General features: G+C 41.3%; 1 protein-coding gene across 3 annotated transcripts in view; it reads right to left on the bottom strand.

The window, feature by feature from the left end:
* Positions 1–710: 710 nt before the first annotated feature.
* The window catches only part of bend7 (BEN domain containing 7), a 50877-nt gene continuing 30018 nt past the window's right edge, over positions 711–21569 (bottom strand). For all 3 annotated transcript variants that reach the window (XM_041202334.1, XM_041202335.1, XM_041202336.1), the window contains 4 exons: positions 12762–12987; positions 9810–9929; positions 5916–5972; positions 711–2167 (listed from right to left, as the gene is read on the bottom strand). In XM_041202334.1, coding sequence (XP_041058268.1) covers positions 2094–2167; positions 5916–5972; positions 9810–9929; positions 12762–12987 — 477 coding nt within the window. In that variant the 3' untranslated portion in view covers positions 711–2093. The remainder of the gene's footprint in view (positions 2168–5915; positions 5973–9809; positions 9930–12761; positions 12988–21569) is intronic.

Here is a 21569-nt window from a genome sequence, read left to right on the forward strand (position 1 = left end):
TAATGGGATTTGCTTTGGATTGCTCTAGCAAAGACCAGCATTGACACAAAGGGACAAATGGCCTCCCTCTGTTCTGTAAACTACTGAGTTCCAGGTGAGCTGGAGAACAAAAATAGGCATCAATCTTCACTTTCAGAAGTGTATGACCTACCATAGAAAACACTGACAGTAGTCAGAAGATGCAAGTGTTCCCAGGCAACTCCATTTTGTTTATCAAGTAGTGGGAGCAGGTGTAGTGTGAGGAAAGGGAGGGAAAGGAAAAGTATACATCATTAAAAAGATTAAAGCTTTTTAAAACTTCAAAGGCCACCTAAAGTTATTTCCTGAGAATGGACCAGTACCAAATCCAATTGGTTTGCTGTGTTCCAGTGAAAACAGTGCCCTTTCCAAAGGTCAGGAACCAATAGGGTCAAAGCTACTGCAAAATTGTAGTGTCATGTATAGAGATACTTATTTTTACTGGTGTTATCATTTTGTGTAGGCAACTGTGCTTATAGTGTGAGGCCACTGGAAGAGACAGTACTTACACTCACTAAGCTCCAACATCAGCATTTGTAAGACATTCTTCTGTCTGTTATTTAAATAGTGGCATTAAAATGAATTAAAATTTCTGTTAAAGTAGCTGACAAAGCATATTACAAATACGTTATGGTAAATAATCATTTCTAGGCAATAGCAGTTCATCAAGAAGCTGACACAACATGTAGTTATTAACAGTTACAGTATATTCATCTTTATAATATAAATTGCTACAAGTATTACATATTAAAACTGTAACTGACAATATATTACAATAATTTTTGCTCCAGTTTTCAACGTTTCACAATTTCTAATAAAAATCCAAATTATTTACATTCCTCAGTGATCTTATAAAATGAGGTTTTTTTTAAAAAAGATTTAATTTGAAAGAATTCAGTTTTAAAATCATACAGCTTAATAAATGAGCCTCCAAAAAAACAAAATACCATTGTAAATTATTTCTGAATGAAGTTATTGTAATTAATAGATACATTTTTCCTGATTAGCCGGTAAAATCAATCAGTGTAAAGCAAGCACTTTCTATTAACTGCTTTTTCATCACAATTAGTATCAGAGCACCCGAACGTGGTCGGTACTGAACAGCATCTTCAAAGAAGTGTACCCATTTTGTTTTTAGTGCTGCTGATAATTAAGAGGAGCTGGATTAAATACTAATTTCCATCAGTAGTAATTGCGTCATACTGGTTCTGCTATTTAAAATTCACAGTTATCACAGATTTCTCACTTTAAATCTACTGAACAATTTACAAACATGACAAGTAAAAGAAATTAAAACCATTCTGGAAGAGGCATCCTTATCTTATTATGATTGTTAGTGAAGGTATAGAGGTATAAATTGCCTTGTGCGACTTGAAAATAAAAATACACACATGTTCTTGGGATGAGAGCATTGCTGGAAAGGCGAGTATTTACTACCCATCCCAAGTTATGTTTGAGAAGGTGGCGATGGATTTTCCACTTGCACCGGTGGAGTTGGTAGTACATAGGTACTTTCCACAATGCTCTTTAGGTAGGGAGTTTGAGGATTTTGACTCTACATCACATCAACAAAAAATAAAAATCAGGCTGAGTGCAAAACAGGCTGCCAATTTTCTTGCCTCCATTTTACAATACCACGCAAGGCAAACTTATGCTCCATAATTTTATTTTAGGGAAACTACTGAATTTCAAACTCAATTTGAATTATTTGTAAGGAAGAAAAGTTGCTTTGGTGCATTTTGTACAATTTTCCAGTTAAAAATGTTTTGATGTTACTGGTTGAAAATTCAGTGCACGTTTTGTAATCTTCCAGAAGCAACTTCTTTACAGTACTCTTTACAGTACTCTTTACAGCAGCACAGAATAGTTATTTCAAATAAAAAGCACAGATTTGTAAGAAAAATATTACAGTCAACTTTGAATGTTAAAAGAATGAAAGATTTGTAAAGGATAGCACAGGTGCCTTGAGAGGCAAGAGAGAGAAAGAAAGAAAATGAATATGAATGAGTAAAGGACTGTCTTTGATCCAACCACCACAAGGATCATGTTCCATCAGAAAAACAGCTGTCCAAACATCACATCTGAACTGTACAGACTGGTTCTGAAGCATCCCATATGTCACTTGAACTGACTGCATTAGTGCTCCCTCCTAAAGCAAAACATACATTTCAGGGTTATTAGTTACTGTTTGGGTAAAGAAAAGTCAGCTCAGCGAACTAAGCAAGCTAGTCAACACAAAATTTCAAAAATGTTTTCTGACCAGAAAACGCTATGAATTTCCATTATTTTCAAATGCTGTTCAACTGGGAGACAAGTTAAAGGAAAAAGCAACTCAAAGAGCAAGTACGATACAGGATACCACACGTAATTATGAATGAATGAATAGACGTCATGGAGCTTTTTCATATGCTAATAAATTCAGCTAATGTTTTCCTATCAGTTAAGTGCCATTCATACAAATCTCCAGGTCGAGAAGAGGACTCCAACGTAAGGTGAATGGCAAAAGAATCAATGGCAACATGAGGAAAACTTTTTTTTACATTGTGCATTGTTAGGATCTGGAATGCACTGCCTGAGTGTGTGGTGGAGGCAGATTCAATTGTGATTTTCAAAGCGGAGTTGGAAAAACATCTGAACACAAAATATTTCCATGGCTACGGGGAAGAGTGTGTGGGTGGGACCAGCTTTGACTGAGTATCAGTGCAGAACAAATGGTCTCCTTCTGGGCTGTAACCATTCTCTGATTCTATGAAAACAACTCTATGTGTTTAATAATAAGAAATTTTATGTTGTTCTCTTCATTTCCCTGACACCCTCAACCACCCTATCCTCAACTAATTCCCAGCAACAATCTGAACAAAAGCTCAGAGGCACATGATGCAGCAAGTCTTCTGCATGGCAGTTGTAATCAGCAGTAATCTGTCTTAATTGATGGTCTAATGTGTTTTCTCTTGCGACATCCACACACTTTAGCATGGAAATATTGTTAACTGCAAAACATTCTGCAGAATTTGTTGATTTCTTTTGTTGCAGATTTCTACCAATTTTGGAGATAACCATTGTGCAGTACAAATCAGTTACCTTTGAAAGCACTGCGCCAGAGGTTTACATATGGACAAGCAGAGATCTGGAAAATTGCTTGTCCAGAATATCTATGACTTAAAGGAGGAAATATCTCTTGAATAATTGGCATATCAATATGGCTGTAACCAATGTTGTAACTTGTACAGTATTAGTTAAAAATGGAAAAGGTGATCTTATGTGTTTCTTGCAGATTCACGGGGCAACTTCTTCCTTAAACAGTCACAGTCACACAAATAAGGGCACAAAGGAATGAACCAGCATTCATATAGCTCTTTAATCACATCCGCACTTCATAACCAACTGATTTTTCTTAAAATGCAACCGCTGTGAAGTAGTGTATGAAGCAGCCAATTGGGCACAGCAAAGTCTCAGAAAAAAAAGAATGATCAGAGGACCTTTCCTTCTAAATAATATTGGTTGAGGGGGGGAATTCTGACCAGGACAGCAAGAGAATTTTCTTAAATAAAAACAAAATGCTGGAAAAACTCAGCAGGTCTAGCACCATCTGTGGAGAGAGAAACAGAGTTAACATTTCGAGTCCGTATGACTCTTCTTCAGAGCTAAGAAAATAATTTTCTTGTTCAATTATCGCTAAGCAATCTTATCTGTCTAGCTGGGCTTAAAGTCTTGTGCGACCATACAACATTCTCACAGAACTAACTGAAGTGTTCATTTGGAATATTTGCTGAGGCCTGCAATGGGTATTGAACCCAAATTCTTCTGGTGCAGGGATGAGAACACTACCAACTGAGCCAAGATGACGCTTCAGTAAAAGGGCATGAAAGGTGGAACTGTGATGCAAACACCAAATAGAAAGATGGCCACCTGCAAAAATAAAAGCTCATCTGCAAATCAGACTAATTATTGACATTTATATTGAACAAAATTCTGTAATTCACATTATAGATCACAGGCAATCCACTGAAGTCTCTATATTTCTAAACTCCTTAGCTGTGCATTCATTGTCAGAAGAATATTTATGTGCAATAACACACTTTCTATGGTCGCTTGGTCAGTTCCCCCTCTCCAGTATTGCTATGAGTACAAGAGACTCACTCTGACTACCTGACTTGGAGAAATCTGAGCCCAGCCAGGTGAAGGAGCTCTTCCCTAATTCTTTAAGAAGTACAACAATAACAATTTATATTTACATATATATAAAATGTCCCAAGGCATTTCACAGGAGCAACATGAATCACAATTTGATACTGAGCCACATAAAGCAATATTAAGGCAGATGACCAAAAACTTGGTCAAAGAAGTAGGTTTCAAAGAGTGTCTTAAAGACAGGAGACAGGTGGAGAGGTTTACAGAAGGAATTCCAGAGCTTAGAGTCTAGGCAGCTGAAGGCACGTGAACCAATGATGAAGTGATTAAAATCATGGATGCTCAAGAGGCCTAAATTATATGACTGCAGAGATCGCAGGAGAGTTGTGGGGCTGGAGGAGATTACAGAGATTTGGAGGGATGAAGTCATGGAGGAATTTGAAAATAAGGATGAGAAATTTAAAATGAAGTCGCTGCTTAACAAGGAGCCAGTGTAGGTCAGCAAGCATAGGGGCGATAGAAGGACAGGACATGGTGTGAGTGAGGACATAGCAGCAGAGTTTTGGGTGACCTCATGTTTACGGAGGTTAGAATGTGGGAGACCAGCTGGGAGTGAATGCATTGAAATAGTCAAGTATAGAGGGTATAAAGGCATGAATTGAAAATATTAATGGGACATTAAAATAACACTGAAAAAAATCCTTAAAATATTAAATATAGTACGATGAAAGTAGAACCTCATTAACCTTCTGAATCTTTCGATTTAAAACACCAAATATGCAGAAGCTTTCAGACAGTTTATCTCAAGATGATTTTCCTTCCAGGATACAATGACACATATTACAAGTAAGCAGACTCAAATTTCAAGCCTTAATTCCCTCTGACATGCCACTTTGCATGTCTTTGTCTAATAGAGCATTAAGGAAGTCAGAGGAGAGACCTGAGTACGTCTAATAAGGGCAAGGAGGAGGGGTTGGTGGAATAATTAATGTCCTGTATTCTGTCCTCACTCACAGGTATATACATGAACACAGAGACATCACACACTGGATTTTGCATGCATGTTCTCATTCAAAGTATGTCCTGAATTTAGCATTCCAATGCATGTTAGGCGTATTCTGAATGCAATCCCAGTGTATTGCAAAAAAAAATTTAAATGACCGCACCCTTAAATGTTCCCTTCTTGACAGGCAATAATTGAACATGGGTTCTCAAAGTATTCTCAAAAACTCCTCCAAAACAACCCAACAATTGATTACTTTTGTTACACTTCTAAACTACAAAACCCATTCTAGCTCCATCTGAGGAGGTTTGCTCATCAAGTAATTGGATTGCATCCCCCACACTAGGGTGTTTGAACATGAACTCTATGGTAATATTCCGGGCCAATGTGAAAAGAGTGCTGCGTTGATGGAGCTTCAGGTGAGATATTAAACCAGGGCCTCATCTCCCTGTTCTGCTCATTCATATGGAAAGTAAAGATATCTATGGCATGAGTTGGAGAAAACAGGGAGTTCTTCTGAGCATAAAGAGTCGAAGTACCAGTTTCTGTGCTGCAGACTCGAGGTGTCCTGGCCAACATTCCTTCCTTAACGAACACCATCAAAAACAAATTAACCATTCTGTTATGACCATTCATCATTATATTAATTATAGGGCATTGCTGGTGCAGGATATCTGCTGCTTTTGCATATATAACATTCTGTCTTAGAATGACAAGTCTTCCTGAAACATGTTCAAATAGGATAAATATCACAAAGCATTACCTGTATTTAGGAGAAAATTGTTTCCCATCTTTCCACTAGATTCAAAGGGTTCCAGGACTAGAAACACAACAGTACAAAATCAGTTAGATACATATCTAATTCAGAGATTGCAAATAATCAAATAAATTAGATTTCTCAGTTTACCTATGGAAGCAATTTGATCTTTAAAATTCTTTTCATGAGTTGTGAGCGTTGCTGGCTAGGTCAGCATTTATTGTCCATCCCTAATTGCCCATGAGAAGGTGGTGGTGAGCTGCCCTCTTGAACCGCTGCAGTCTACGTGGTGTAGGTACACCCACAGTACTGTTCGGGAGCGAGTTCCAGCGATAGTGAAGGAACATTGATATAGCTCCAAGTAGGGATGGTGTGTGATTTGGAGGGGATCTTGCAGGTGGTGATGTTCCCATCCATCTGCTGCCCTTGTCCTTCTAGGGGCAGAGATCATGGGTTTGGAAGGTGCTGTCGAAGGAGGCTCGGTGAGTTGTTGCAGTGTATCTTGTAGGTGGTACATATTGCTGCCATTGTGCATCGATGGTGTAAGGAGTGAATGTTTAAGTTGGTGGATATGGTGTCAATCAAGCAGGCTGCTTTGTCCTGGATGTTGTTGAGCTTCTTGAGTGTTTTTGGAGCTGCACTCATCCTGGCAAGTGGTGAGTACTCCATCTCGGCCTCCTCCAGAGGGCCCCAGCATCACAGATACCAATCTTCAACCAATTCGATTCACTCCACATGATATCAAGAAGCAGCTGAAGGCACTGGATACTGCAAAAGCTATGGGCCCTGACAATATTCCGGCAATAGTACTGAAGATTGGGCTCCTGAGCTTACCACACCACTAACCACATTGTTCCAGTACAGCTACAACATTGGCATCTACCCAGGTTCGTGGAAAATTACCCAGGTATGTCCTGTACACAAAAAGCAGGACAAATTCAGCCCACCAATTATCGCCCCATCAATCTACTCTCAATCATCAGTAAAGTAATGGAAGGGGTCACCAACAGTGCTATCATACAGCACTTGCTGAGCAATAACCTGCTCACTAATGCCCAGTTTGGGTTCTACCAGGGCCACTCAGCTCCTGATCTCATTACAGCCTTGGTTCAAACATGGACAAAAAAACTAAACTCCAGAGATGAGGTGAGAGTGACTGCCCTTGACATCAAGGCAGCATTAGTAGCCACAGTATTTATATGACTAGTATGGCATCAAGGAGCCCAAGCAAAACTGGAGTCAATGGGAGTCAGGGGAAACTCTCCACTGGTTGGAGTCATACTAGCAGAAAGGAAGATGGTTATGGTTGTTGGAGGTCAGGCATCTTAGCTCCAGGACATCACTGCAGGAGTTCCTCAGGGTAGTGTCCTCGGCCCAACTATCTTCATCAATGGCCTTCCTTTCATCATAAGGTCAGAAATGGGAATGTTCGCTGATGATAGCACAATGTTCAGCACCATTCCCAACTCCTCAGAAACTGAAGCAGTCCATGTCCAAATGCAGCAAGACCTGGACAATATCCAAGCTTGGGCTGACAAGTGGCAAGTAACATTTGTGCCACACAAGTACCAGGCAATGACCACTTCTAATGAGAGAATCTAATCATCTCCCCTTGACATTCACTACTATCAACAGCCTGGGCGTTACCGTTGACCAGAAACTGAACTGGACTAGTCATATAAATACTGTGGCTACAAGAACAGGTCAGAGGCTAGGAATCCTGCAGTGAATAACTCACCTCCTGTTCATCATTTATAAGGCACAAGTCAGGAGTGTGATGGAATACTCCCCACCTGCCTGGATGAGTGCAGCTCCCACAACACTCTAAAGCTTGACACTGTCCAGGACAAAGCTGTCCACTTGACTGGCACCACATCCACAAACATTCGGTCCCTCCACCACCGACGCACAGTAGCTGCAGTGTGTACCATCTGCAAGATGCACTGCAGGAATTCACCAAGGCTCCTTCGACAACACCTTCCAAACCCACGGCTACTGCCATCTAGAAGGACAAGGGCAGCAGACAGATGGGAACACCACCACCTGGAAGTTCCCCTCCAAGTCACTCACCATCCTGACTTGGAAATATATCGTTATTCCTTCACTGTCACTGGGTCAAAATCCTGAACTCCCTCCCTAACAGCACTGTGTGTGTGCCTACACCACATGGACTGCAGCAGTTCAAGAAGACAGCTCACCACCACCTTCTCAAGGGCAATTAGGGATGGACAATAAATGCAGGCCCAGCAGGCGAAGCCTACATCCCATGAATGAATAATAAAAAAAAACTTGTGCCTTATAAATGGTGAACAGGCTTTGAGAGTCAGGTGGTGAGTTACTCGCCACAGAATTCCCAGTCTCTGACCTGCTCTTGTAGCCACAGTATTTATATGGCTGAATAGTTAACAATGTAAGGCGAGCAAAAATTTATGGCTAGCATGTTATTCAACATTATAACTAAGCCTCGCTCCACATAAGAAATAGGAGGAGGAGTAGTTCGCACAGCCTCAGTCGGTTCCATAGCTCAGCAAGTTCATGGCTGATCTTCCACCTCAGCTACACCTTCCTGCACTATTCCTATATCCCTTAGATTAGAAAAATCTATCGATCTTAGACCTGAGTGTACCCAACAACTGAGCATCCACAGCTCTCTGGGGTAGAGAATTCTAAAAATTTACAACCTCTGAGTAAAGAGATTTTTCTTTATCTCATTCCTAAATATCTGACTCCTTATCCAGGGACCATGACTCCGAGTTTCGAGTCTCTCCAACCCGGGAAACAAGTTCTCAGTATCTACCCTGTCAAGGCCTCTCAGAATCCTATATATTTCAAATAGATTGCCTCTTATTCTTCTCAACTCCAGGGAGTATAGGCCCAATCCATCCTTAACTGAGACTCATATATGCAGCTCAGCCACCTGAATGTTAAAGGCCTGAACCAATTGAAAATCTACCAGTCTCAGGTGGATGGTTGGTGAAGCCATTTTTTTGGAGGTTTTGGGAGTTCTTGTGTGGGATCTCCATTATTTTTGCTCCTTCTTCGCTCCATCACAAACAATGCACATATCCAACAGAAAGTTCTGGAATTTTGTGCAATCTCTGAAGTGCCCAGGACTATCTATTTTTCCTTCTTGGGCAGGCCCTTGGGATTTCGGATGACTCTGGTTCTGAAATAGCCGATAATGACGTCCCCTCTAGCTTTTAATCTGGACCTCTACAATATTTGTAGCATCTCCCTAAAATCCAAATCCTGTCCATTTCCAACTCTGGTCACCCTGCCCTCCTCTTTGTTAAAAATCACACATCTGCGCCCCAGACTCTGCTCCTCCATAAGCTTCACCATTGTTCCACTGAGTTTATACTCACACTTCTTGGCTTCATCTGGAAACGCATTACCTCTCACTTCTTTGCACCTCCGCCTTTCTGCTAACCTGTCTGAGTCCTGATGAAGTATTTTAGTGATTCTTGCCCCTTGTTTTGTGCCAACAGTAAATTTTAGTATCATGTTCCCATGCAAATCACCTAACAAAGGCGGACATAGTATTTAACGGAATGGAAGCTTAAAAGAATCAAGTCTGACAATTAAAATTTTACTGCTACTGCACTAGAAGTGAAAGGAAAATGTAAGATGAATGTGATGGCATGACCATCTCAAGTTTTATTTCTTCCTCCAAGAATAGATCTTTATTTTTCTGATGCAGAATCTTTTTTTTTCCCCTGTAGAATTTTGGGGATTTTGTAGTAACCGGGTAACATTACTCCTACTTTGATGTAGAGCATGGAATTTCACAATATTTGGAAGCGAACACAAACATAGTTTCATTTAAAATGTAGCAGATTTTTAGTCTTTCTATTAAACCCACTTTTTCAGTTATATATGAGATCATAGAATATTACTTACCGGAACCTCTTTTTAAACGTTTTCTTGCTAGCTTAATTTGATCTTGGAGAATCTGTATCCAATCCTTTGGTCCAGGAAGTCTGTCAATCTGATTTAATCTGCAATATTTTTCTGTGAAAACTGAAATTATTTCATTCTGGTTAACTGAATGCTTCAAATTTATGTTAGCGAGAATGTGGGAAGTGCTGTTGGATCTAGGCAATGTAAAAAATGTTAAAATATAAAAATACAGCCATAAAACACACTGAAGAGACAACTTTCAAAACAAACAAGAACATTTGCTTGTCTCTTCACTATGGGTAAATAATGCCAGTTGTTCTTAATCAACCATCTTCAACTCCAGTAGTTTCTTTCTACCGGGTAAATGGATATGAAATTAATCTTAAAGACACACCAGCATTATCATTTAAACCTGTCAATTATTGTATTGTGAAAACAAACAACTGCCTGATGTTTATTCAGGAACATCCATGCTAGACTAATCCCTCAGTACGGACAGAAATTGAATATAAAGCTTGATTGACTATCTAAATTCATGGTTATAAACAACTCTGTTAAATCTCATAGCCATCCTGGCTCTAAGTGATGGCTTCAGTCTTATCGATGTTGGAAGAAGTGATTGCTAATGTCAAACAGGTAGCCTGACCACTGAGCTGATCGTGGGTGAAGAAAAGTGCTGAGAGGTAGACCTGGGTATACATTTGGAAGTTGATCCCATGCCTTGTAACTGAAAGATATACATTCCCTCAGTACTGCACTGGAATGTCAGCCTAGATTTTTGTGCTCAAATCCTGGAGTAGGACATAAGCCCTTCTGATTCAGAGGCATGAGTGCTACCCACTGGACCACAGCAGGCATGATAAAAAAGTGTGTCTCCTGCCAACGCAAGATGGTGGTCTGCTCATGCATGGAAATCTACTGTCATCATTCAGTGGTGCCCAGAATGCCAGTATCAGTCTATGCATACACAATTAAAAGTTGCATGGCATGGCGATGTCAGAAGGATCACGCCTGCTTGAATTTCAAAATTAGGTGGTTCCCGGGGAATGTGTCAGGAGGCACAGGACGTCCATAGGGTGTGTTGGGCAGTTCTTATGGGGGTCCCCATCCGCTCCTCCTCATCCCCATCCCCTCCCTCCTCTCCCTGGGCAAACGCTCACAGGGAATCCCATGTCAATGCTTGCTTACGCAATGGCTATTGTGATCAAGCACATGCTCCCATACGCTTTCTCCAGGCTTTATGGATGGCTGACAGAGTACAGTTTTCACAGCGAAACCCAATGATTTATCATCCCTCCTTGTTCCACAGGCAACTCTGCAATTATTCCTTACAAAAATACACGTTTTTCAAGGTTCTGATTACTAGCAGCTGTGATTCATTCCAGCATGCTGGTACCCATGACGGAGAGTGCGCAGTGCCTTGCCTTAAATCTGTGTCTTTCCTTTATGTATGTTCCAATTTAAATAACCCACAACGGATGAGTACAAATTCATACGGTTTCACATTTCTTTTTGCCTGTCCGTTAAAAGGACACCGCTGCCCAGCTGTGATGATTCCAGCAGCGCCATCTTTGGTCCTGGCCGCTGCCTACTCAAGTGCTCTAAATGATGTCATGGAGCGACACGCCCTAATGCACATGCTCCGAGCATGCACAGCGTTGGCAGGAAGCACAGCCGACAAAAAATATACATTCAGCAGCCAGTGGACTTTATCCCCCATAATGAGAAAAACGTGCCCCATGTTCTGCATCATATAGCTGAGTAGAGTAAAAACTTTGACTGAATTGGGGTAAAAAAAGAATTGTATATAAACCAATTGAGCATTCTTACACCAATATTCACACAGATAAGTGTGCCAAGTAAATTGCAGCTCAATGATAGAACTCTTGCCTCTGAATCAAAAGGTTGTGGATTCCAGAGATTTAAGTACATAATCGAAGCTAACAGTCCAGTGAGGACTGAGAGTCCGCTGCACTGATGGAGGTGCTGTCTAAGGGGACAGTAGCATGATGGTAATGATACTAGACTAGTAATCCAAAGGTTTACTAATGCTCTGGAGGTATGAGTTCAAATTGCACCAAGGCAACTGGGGGAATTTAAATTAATTTCGGAATAAAATGCCAGTCTCATTAACAATGATCATGAAACTTCTAGATTGTTGGTGATTAATATCCCACAGAGGAGGAAATCTCTCATCCCTACCTGGTTTGGCCCACACGTGACTCCAGACTCTTAACTGCCCTCTCCAATGGACTAGCAAAGTCACTCAGTTGTATCAAACCTCTACAGAGAAAAGCACTGTAGATGTACCTACACGACATGGACTGCAGCAGTTCAAAAAAATGGCTCACCACCATCTTCTCAAGGACAATTAGGATTGGGTGATAAATGCTGGCCTAGCCAGTGACGTCCACATCCCAAGCACAAACATCAAAACGTGAGAAGCAAATGATTAATTAAGAATCGCCTCAGAAATCCAAAGAACTCCACATTTGCACATTTATTACTAAGCACAGAGTCAAAACAAAGCAGGCTTAGTGATCTTCAACTCAGATATGTAGTGCACAATTTCTCTAAATTTGCAATTGCACGAGGAAAAATGTCAGGGTAAATAATTATAATTTAAAACTATTTTCTATTAATGTGAGCTGAATGAATAATGTAATCTTGGATGCAGATGAACTGTTGTGGACAGTCTAAGGCAACTACTGCCCACAACACTTTAAGAAACAGAAAGTTGTTGGTGACGCTCAATGTCTTCATGATAATATAGCACTATTCAGTGCTCTATGTATATTCGCAGGACTAGACATGATGGCATATACAAGAAGTAGTTCTGAAGCTTGATCTGACTATTAAAATTATTCCTTTCAATGCCTATCTTGGCAATCTGGACCTTTGTATTCAAGGAAGGATGCACCTTTTGATCAAAATATATCCTTTTAAAATTACCTTTTATTGCTCCCACAATGTTTTGATCAAGACCCTTTCTATTGTCATTGGCTCCTCTTTTTCTCTTTCCATTTGGAAGAGAGTTGGCCAGCGTCCGGTCATCAAAGAAAGCAGAGACAAGTTTCCGAAAAAGTAGGCTTCCCGAACGGGAGTAGTTTAGTAATATGGACTCCAGTTGAGACTTGGGGATAAAGACGTCATATCCTTCTGCAAGCCGGACCTCTGGCTACAGAAAAATAACAGGAAATAAAGTGAAAGTTTCTCTTTGGTTTCACCGTGCCTCCCTCCATCGCCCCAAAACCCCTAGCACATAACCTCAAAAAACGCAAGTTAAAAATCTGTATTAACTTGAAGCATTGTTGTATTCTGCCATTATAAGAAAACCTTCCAGTTAAATTTCAAAAGACTTGTTTAAAAAAACAAATAGGCTTGCAATCTTTCTTTTCCACCCATTTTAAATCTGCTTTCAAACTTTCCCTTTAAACTGAAAACATGGCAATTGTCACTAGCAAGATCTCTCTACAACAAGTTGTTCGGTGTATTTTTATAAGCCAATAATACGGAGAAAGATTAGCTATTCTTCCGCACTATCATTACACCAGGGTCGTCGTTTTATGAGACAGGTTTTCTTCTGTTGTTGTTTCAAAACTCCAGATACTCTGTCCTTCATGCTGCCCACTTTACTCTGCTGAACACAAGCTCCATCTTACTCAGAATGAGACATCACTGAAAACAGTACCTGTGACTTCACTGTGTTCAATCCAAGATACATTACACTCACACTCCTAACTCTTTCTTTCTCAGGCTCTCAGTTTTCCCTTTCTGAAACAGTCTTTGTGGCTTTAAAACTCAAACCAATCTTGGTCATGCCCTTCACTATCATCATAGACCTTTCTCGTTTTTTTTTATTCATTCTATCATGGGATGTGGGCCTCAATGGCATTTATTTCCCATCCCTAGTTGCCCCTTGAGAAGGTGGTGGTGAGCTGTCTTCTTGACCCACTGCAGTCCATGTGGTGCAGGTACACCCACGGTGCTGTTAGGGAGGGAGTTCCAGGATTTTGACCCAGCGACACTGAAGGAACGGTGTTATAGTTCCAAGTCAGGATGGGGTGTGGCTTGGGTGGGAACTTGTAAGTGGTGGTGTTCCCACGTATTGGCTGTCCTTGTCCTTCTAGCTGGTGGAGGTTGTGGATTTGGAAAGTACTGTCGAAGGAGGCTAAATAAGTTAGTCATAGAGTTATACAGCACAGAAACAGGCCCTTCAGCCCATCGTGTATGTGACAGCCATCAAGCACCTATCCCACTTTCCAGCACTTGGCCCATTATCCTGTATGCTATGGCATTTCAAATGCTCATCTAAATAATTCTTAATTGTGAGGGTTTCTGCCTCTATCACCCCCTCAGGCAGCGTGTTCCAGATTCCAACCACCCTCTGGGGGAAAAAATCTTTCCTCAAATCCCCTCTAAACCTCCTGCCCCTTACCTTAAACCTATGCCCCTGGTTATTGACGACTCCGCTAAGGGGAATAGTTTCTTCCTATCTACCTTATCTATGCCCCTCATAATTTTGTATACCTCTATCAGGTCCCCCCTCAGCCTTCTCTGATCTAAGGAAAACAACCCTAGTAAAAAGCAATTAACACTATCTTTTTGTTTTCAAGAGGACTGAAACAGTGCCAAAATATTTGGTTAAGAATGGGTTACAAAGTTTGAATACACTATAGAACATAATAACTTCTTTGCCACTGAACCATGGAAAGTCAGCTGTGCTGCTGATGACTGAATAGCAAGGCACATATCACTAGATCATTATCCTGGAGTTTTCCCACATTACTTTCAAGAATTGAAAAGCATTTCATGGACTTTTATGTATAGTTATTTATCACTCGAGATTAAATTAGCTTTTCCCCATTTTGGATCAAATTTCAGATCATCTGAGAAAGGGGCAGACTTGAATTGGGCAGAATGGCCTGACCTTGTTCCATGTTTCATGATAAACTGGTCCTGCAAGTTTGAGCCCAGCCTCTGTATTCCACCAGTAACCATGATGAGAAGCAGTAAACATGTAAGTCTAAGAAACATCTGAAGCTCAGGATCAAATTCAGCACTGTCTCTAGGGCAGAATCTAAAGTTACTCCATCCCACTCATCACCTCCCCACTCCAAAACCCCAAAGAAATACTGAAATTGTGAGATGCTATTGTGAAAAAAGATTTCCATAATCAACTGGATATATTTCAACCATGTTCTGAAAGAGGAAAGCTCCATCACAGATCTGATCCTGTAAGCAAATTGATCAGAGACGTTTCCATTCATTGATGTATGATCTCCTGCTACCCATGTGCAGACAGATTCACATACAGCACTGCACAACAAGCAGCTGCTATCAGTTGAATTTCATCCTTTCTTACCTCTTCTGGAGGTTTTAACTCTGCTTGGTGTTCACAGTTCCATGGATGCTAACTGTCGTTTATTACCTTGCTCAGCCTGTTAATCTTTAAAAATGCACCCTAGACAATTTTACCAATTTGCATTCTTAATTGGTCCAATTTGATTAGAAATCATGTTTCCGTAATGAATGTTATAATCAGTCTCTTGTTTCCAAGCGATAGCAACAACTGGGAAAGGCTATCGCACCCACCAACTAGCCAGAACCAAGCACATTAGAACTAAACTCTTTTAAGTAAATCAATAGGATCTCAAGTATTATACTCATTTCAAAAAACACATTTGCTGTTTTGTATTTAAACATTTTTCTGATATTAACATTTACATTTTTGCCACGGGGTACTTTATCCTCGCTGTTATTTAACGATGAGGGACAAAGAGGGAGTATGAAAACAGGTTACCAGCTAACCTTAAAAAGAAATTCAAAAGTCTTTTGTAAACACCAACAGTAAAAAGGTAGCCAAACGAAGGATAAGATCAATTTGGGACCAAAAAGATATTCTTGTGGATGTAAAAGGGGCTAAGGAAATAGACGAGTGCTATACGCCAGGCTTCACTCATGCTAAGAAGATGGATGCCGTTCTGAATGCAGCTGCCGACTTATCACAGGTTGTCTAAAACCAAAAAACACCAACTGCCTATATATCCTGGCGGGTATCGCTCCCCCTGATATAAGAAGAACGGTAGCCAGCAAGAAAGAGCGACTCCATCAAACATCAGATGAGAGGCACCCTCTACATGGTCATACACCTACACCCAGCCGCCTAAAGTCAAGGAAGAGCTTCATGAACAGTGTTGTTCCATTACAATCAACCCCATCTGAAGCCCGCTTCGCCTTGTGGAAAGACCGGCTCGCCAGTCTCGAACAACCCCCAGTGATGGAAATTCTACCGGATGAAACCTCCCCCCAGGACCTAATTGCACCTGGGCAACCTGGAAGTGCCTTAACAGACTTAGAACTGGTGTAGGTCATTCAAAGGTGTCACTAAGCAAATGGGGATATATAACCTGCCCGACAACTTGTGAATGTGGAACTGAGCCACAGACTATGCAACATTTCCTGCAATGTCTATTGCTAGAGTAACCCTGCATTGTTGCAGATCTTGCCGAATTCAACAACAAGGCACAAAAATGTGTCCAGTTCTGGCTGGGCCATGTATAGACTGTCCGTGGACACGATAAGAAGACTAGAGAAGAGGGTACTGCCAATGTAGCAGTAAAGGAGAAGGCCAAAGTGATACTGGATAGAATAAAAATGAATAGGTATTTAAAAGTTTGGCAGACTTCAAAGTAGAAGAGCCATTCAGATATATCCCATGTTACTTAGACAAGTAAGAGTGGAAATTGTGGAGGTTTTGGCCACAATGCCCCAATCCTCCTTAGATATGTTCCAAGTGGTGGATGAAATGGCTTCTGCTCTCAAGCCTTTATACACAAAGGATAATATCAGAGATCATATGAACATAGCAAGCCTCTGGCAAGCCACAGTGCACAAAGACACTTCTCCAAACATCCCCCTTCTGATTAAAGAGAAAACAACCTGCATACATCATCATTTGCAGTTGTAAGTCAGGCACACACATTGTCTACAATGAAAATCATCATGCGTGTATAGAAAACTTTGTTCATTCTAGGCTGTCAGAGCACTGGAGGAATGCTAATGTTCCACCACTGTTTAAAGTAGGGAAGAGAGATAAACCTTCCAACTACAGGTCAGTCAGCATAAAGGTGGTGGTGGGGAAACTTTGAGAGACAATAAGCTGGGACAAAATAAGTCAGCACTTGGAGAACAGCTGATAAATGAAATCAGTGTGGATTTCTTTGGGGTAAATCATGTTTGACTAACATGATCAAGCACTGATGAAGAACAGGCTGAGGATGGTAGTGCAGTTGATGTTGTGTACACGGGCTTTCAAAACACAATTCTAAAGTACCACATAATAGACCGGTTACAAAGATTAAAGCACATGGGATTAAAAGGACAGTGTCGGTTTGGAGTCAAACTTGGGTAAGGGACAGAGAGTAGAGTTGAACAATTATTTTTCACACTGGAGGGATGTACACCGTGGTGTTTCCCAGCAGTTGGTAATAGGGCCACTGCTCTTTTTAATATATTAGTGACCTGGATTTGGGTGTACAGGTTATAATTTCAAATCTGAAGTTGGAATGAAACTCAGAAATGTAGTAAGTATTGAGGATGATATCAGACTTCAGGAGAACATAGATTGGTAAAACGGGCGGTCGTATAGTAGGTGAAATTTCACACAGAAGTAGGAAGTGATACTTGGTAGGAAGAATGAGAAGAGGCAATGTAAGCTAAATTGTATAATTTTAAACAGAATGTGGGAACCTGGGGATCTATGTACTCAAATCTTGGAGGTGGCTGGACAAGTTGAGAAGGCTGTTAATAAAATCTTTAGTATTAGAGGCATAAAGTAGCAAGGAAGTTATGCTAAACTTTTATAAAACACTGGTTAGGGCTCAGCTGGAGTATTCTGTTCAATTCTGAAAATCACACTATAGGAAGATGTCAAGGCCTTAGAGGGGGTGCAGAAGGGATTTATTAGAATGGTACCAGTGATGAGGGACTTCAGTTCTGCGGAGAGATTGGAGAAGCTGGGTCTGTTCTCCTCAGAACAAAGAAGCTTAAGAGGAGATTTGGTAGGTGCTCAGAATCATGAAAAGGTTTCAATAGAGTAAATAAGGAGAAACTGTTTCCAGCGGCAGAAGGTTCAGTAACCCGTGGACACAGATTTAAGATGACTAGCAAAAGATTCAGAGGCGAGATGAGAAAACCTTTTTTTAAAAAACATGGCGAGTTGTTGTGATTTGGAATGCACTGCCCGAAAAGGCGGCGGAAGAAGATTCAATAGAGGTACACTATCGCAAAACCAACAACCTTGGCACCGAGGCCGTGTTGGATTTCAGATCTTGCTGGATTTCGGGTCGGGTGGTCTGGGCCATGGGCAGTTCAGATCAAGCTGGGTCTGGATGGGATCATGGTTTGCCCGGAGCGTGGGAATAGACTGGTGCGCAAGTGACGAAGGGAATAACTAGTCCGATAACACACCGAGACAATGCAGCACCTAGCTGCATTGTCCAGGTTAAGTTTTTTTTTTACTTTTACCCAAGTAAAATTGATGCATGGAACATTCAAAAGATGTCTAGTTTTCGGACAACTCCAGTTTTTGGACAGCCGGATTTGAGACACTACTGTAGTAACTTTCTAAAGAGAATTGGATGAATACTTGTAGAGAGAAAAATTCATAGGGCTATATGTAAAGATCAGGGGGTGGAATTAGATAGCTCCACCTAAGAGCTGGCACAGGCACAATAATCTGAATGGCTTCCCCCTGTGCTGTATCATTCAATGATCCTAACACTTGACTTTGCTTTCGAGAAAAACTAAATTCTGTCAGGATTTATATTACATTGTGATGCTACATATTTTGCATTTTTGCTCCCAGGAGCTACAATTACAAATTAACAATGCGGCACAATAAATAGATATCTTCTAAAGTGCAAAACAGGCCTTTGAGCGAAGTATAATGGGAAAAAATTCAAAGCAAATGGAATTGAATATAAATTCCACACTGTGTAGATAATGTACTTATGTGCATACACTGATTATTAACAGAACCTTTCCAGCACTTCATTTGTAGTTAATCAGTGTGGCAATCTCATTATGAAGAACCTGAATAATTTATTAAACACCTGATGTGTGCTTTAAAAATCCCTATTCAGTTTGTACATATCTAATCGTTTATTATGTAAGGTAGATCATGTCTAACCATCATCTGAAATATCTCCATTCCTCTAATTTTGGGTTCTTGAGTACCCCCGATTTCAATCACTCCACTATTGGTGGCTGTGCCTTCCGTTACCTGAGCCCTAAGTTCTGGAATTCCCTCCCTTTACCTGTCCCACTCTCTAGTTCTCTTTCCTCCTTTAAGATGTTCCTTAAACCTACCCACCTCTTTGACCAGGCTTTTGGTAATCGGCCCTAATTTTAACATGGTCAGTGTCAAATTTTATTTTATAATCCTCCTGTGAAGCACTGTGGGATGTTTTATTCTGCTAAAGGTGCTATATAAATACAGGTTGTTGTAACTAATCCAGTTGAGTTTTTGAGATCACCAGCATGGTGAATAGAAGACTTTCTGTGGGCGCTGCATTTGTGTAATTCAACTTATTTAGGAGTTGATGTTGGGTAACCCTTCTTCATGGAGTGTGGAATATTGGGCCTGAACTTCCGATGAGTGGCAATCAGAGGAGTCAGATTGCCAATCTCTTCCTACCTTGAACTTTTATCGATCCTGTCTTGCCCAACCTTCTGACACAGGCTGGGCGAGAACAGTGCAGGACATTGCGCTCCTGAGGCCTCCTGTCGAGCGCTGCTGAATTGGATCGAAGGAGGCCATGCCCCCCCCCCCCTTTTTATTTTTACAGCACCTAGTGAGTTGAAAAGCTCCAGCCACTTTCAAACCAGGGAGAAAGTAGGTTTGTCAGGTAAGCGGTGAGGATTTAGGGTGGTGAGGTCGACCAGTCAGGTAGATTGGGAGATTCTGTCAGTCAGGGTGGGATAGGGGGTTCGGCCAGTTTTGTTGGGGGGGGGGGGGGTGGCGGGTGCGAGGGCTGGGCACTCAATGGGGGTGGAATGTCTGCCAGTCAGGGGGTGGGGGTTGCTGGCCAGTCGGGGAATGGGGTGGTCATGTTGATTGTGGGGCAGGGGTTGCTCGGGTTGGATTGGGCCGGGCCTGGATGGGGGGGGGGGGAGATTGTCCTGTGGGGGAGGTGGGGTGGTGTGTGGAATCCTGTGGTTGGGGGGTCTGGTGGAGGGGGAAATCCCATGGCGGGGGGTGGTGTAGTCAGGAGGGTAGGGTGAGTCCCCTGGGGGTTCAGAGGTGTGGGGGAGCCCTTGGGGGGGTGGGGGGTCTGTGCAATAGTTATCCAAAAGTTAGAAGTGGTTTTAATTTGTCCAACATTTTCTGGGTAACTATTGATGTAACGCATTCGGACCCATCCAAGGTTCGTGATTTAAATTGCAATTTTTGGATGGTCCCCAGTGTAGGACAATTGCCATGCACACCGTACCTGGGAATATCTGGTTCCCCAGTGCATCTTTTGGGTACCTCCCCGCCCCCCCCCCCCCCAATATGATACCCCGGAGCTTGAATGTTACGACCCATCCACAAACACTGGATGCTAGCTCAATAATTTTAAATCCAAGATCGATAGATTTTTGCTAACCAAGGGTATTAAGGGGTTTTGGAGTCAAGGTTGGTGGACCATGTTAAGATCCAGGTCAGCCTCAATCTCATTAAATGGTGGAACAGGCTCATGGGGTGAATAGCCTACTTCCGATGTACACTTCCAAAAGGCATTTAATAAGGCTCTGTACAGTTATTGCAGAAGTGAAAGCATTCAGAATTGGATGTAATCTTGTGCCATGGGTTTGTAATTGGCGAACAAGCAGGAGCCAAAGAGATGATATCTCTTTCACTGATGAGTGGCACATGACAAATGGAACTTCTCTCGAGATCAGTTCAAGGGCAATAGATAGGTTGATAAATAAGTGACCTGAATGAAAGAAGAGAGAATAGTATGTTTTTAGATGACACCAAGTTAGGTGGCCTAGTAAGTTGTGTAGATGGGAGAAGGAAGTTATAAAGGACCATTGGCAGATCAATGAATGGGCAAAACTAGGGAAGAAAGAGTTCAACATGGAAAAATGTGAGGTCATCCATTTTGGATCAGCGAAAGAGACATCAGAATACATTCTTAATGATGAGAAAGGTGGGACTGTAGAGGAGTAGAGGAGCAAGGAGATTTAGATGTTCATGTACACAGACCATTAAAAGCTAAACACACAATTACAAAAAGTAATCAGAATGGCAAAAGGAACGTTGGCCTTTAAGTACAAAAGTGAGGAAGTGATGCTTCAGTTGTACAAAACCCCATCTGGTGTAGTGCATTCAGTACTTGGCATCAAACTTCAGGAAACATATACCCACCTTAAAGCGGGGGACAGCACAGATGCACCAGAATGATACCAACTTTTAAAAGGCTAAATTAGGGGGATAACTAGCAGAAACTTGGCTTTCCCTTGCATTTGGAAAGTTTAGGGCTGATCTAATCAAGATATTTAAAATTATAAAGCAATTCAATAGGCTAAATACAGAGAAACAATTAACTCTGGTGGTACAGTCTAGAACAAAATGCATACTTTTAAAATTACCAGTGGGCAAATTAGGAATAAAATCAGGATTTTTTTTTAAACACAAAGGGCAGTGGAAATCTGGAATTCATTTCCCAAGAGGCTGTGGACCCCGTGTCAATTGAAATTTGTCATCTTGTT

Source organism: Carcharodon carcharias, chromosome 13 (assembly GCF_017639515.1).
Source record: "Carcharodon carcharias isolate sCarCar2 chromosome 13, sCarCar2.pri, whole genome shotgun sequence".
In the NCBI taxonomy this organism is placed as follows: Eukaryota; Metazoa; Chordata; class Chondrichthyes; order Lamniformes; family Lamnidae; genus Carcharodon; species Carcharodon carcharias.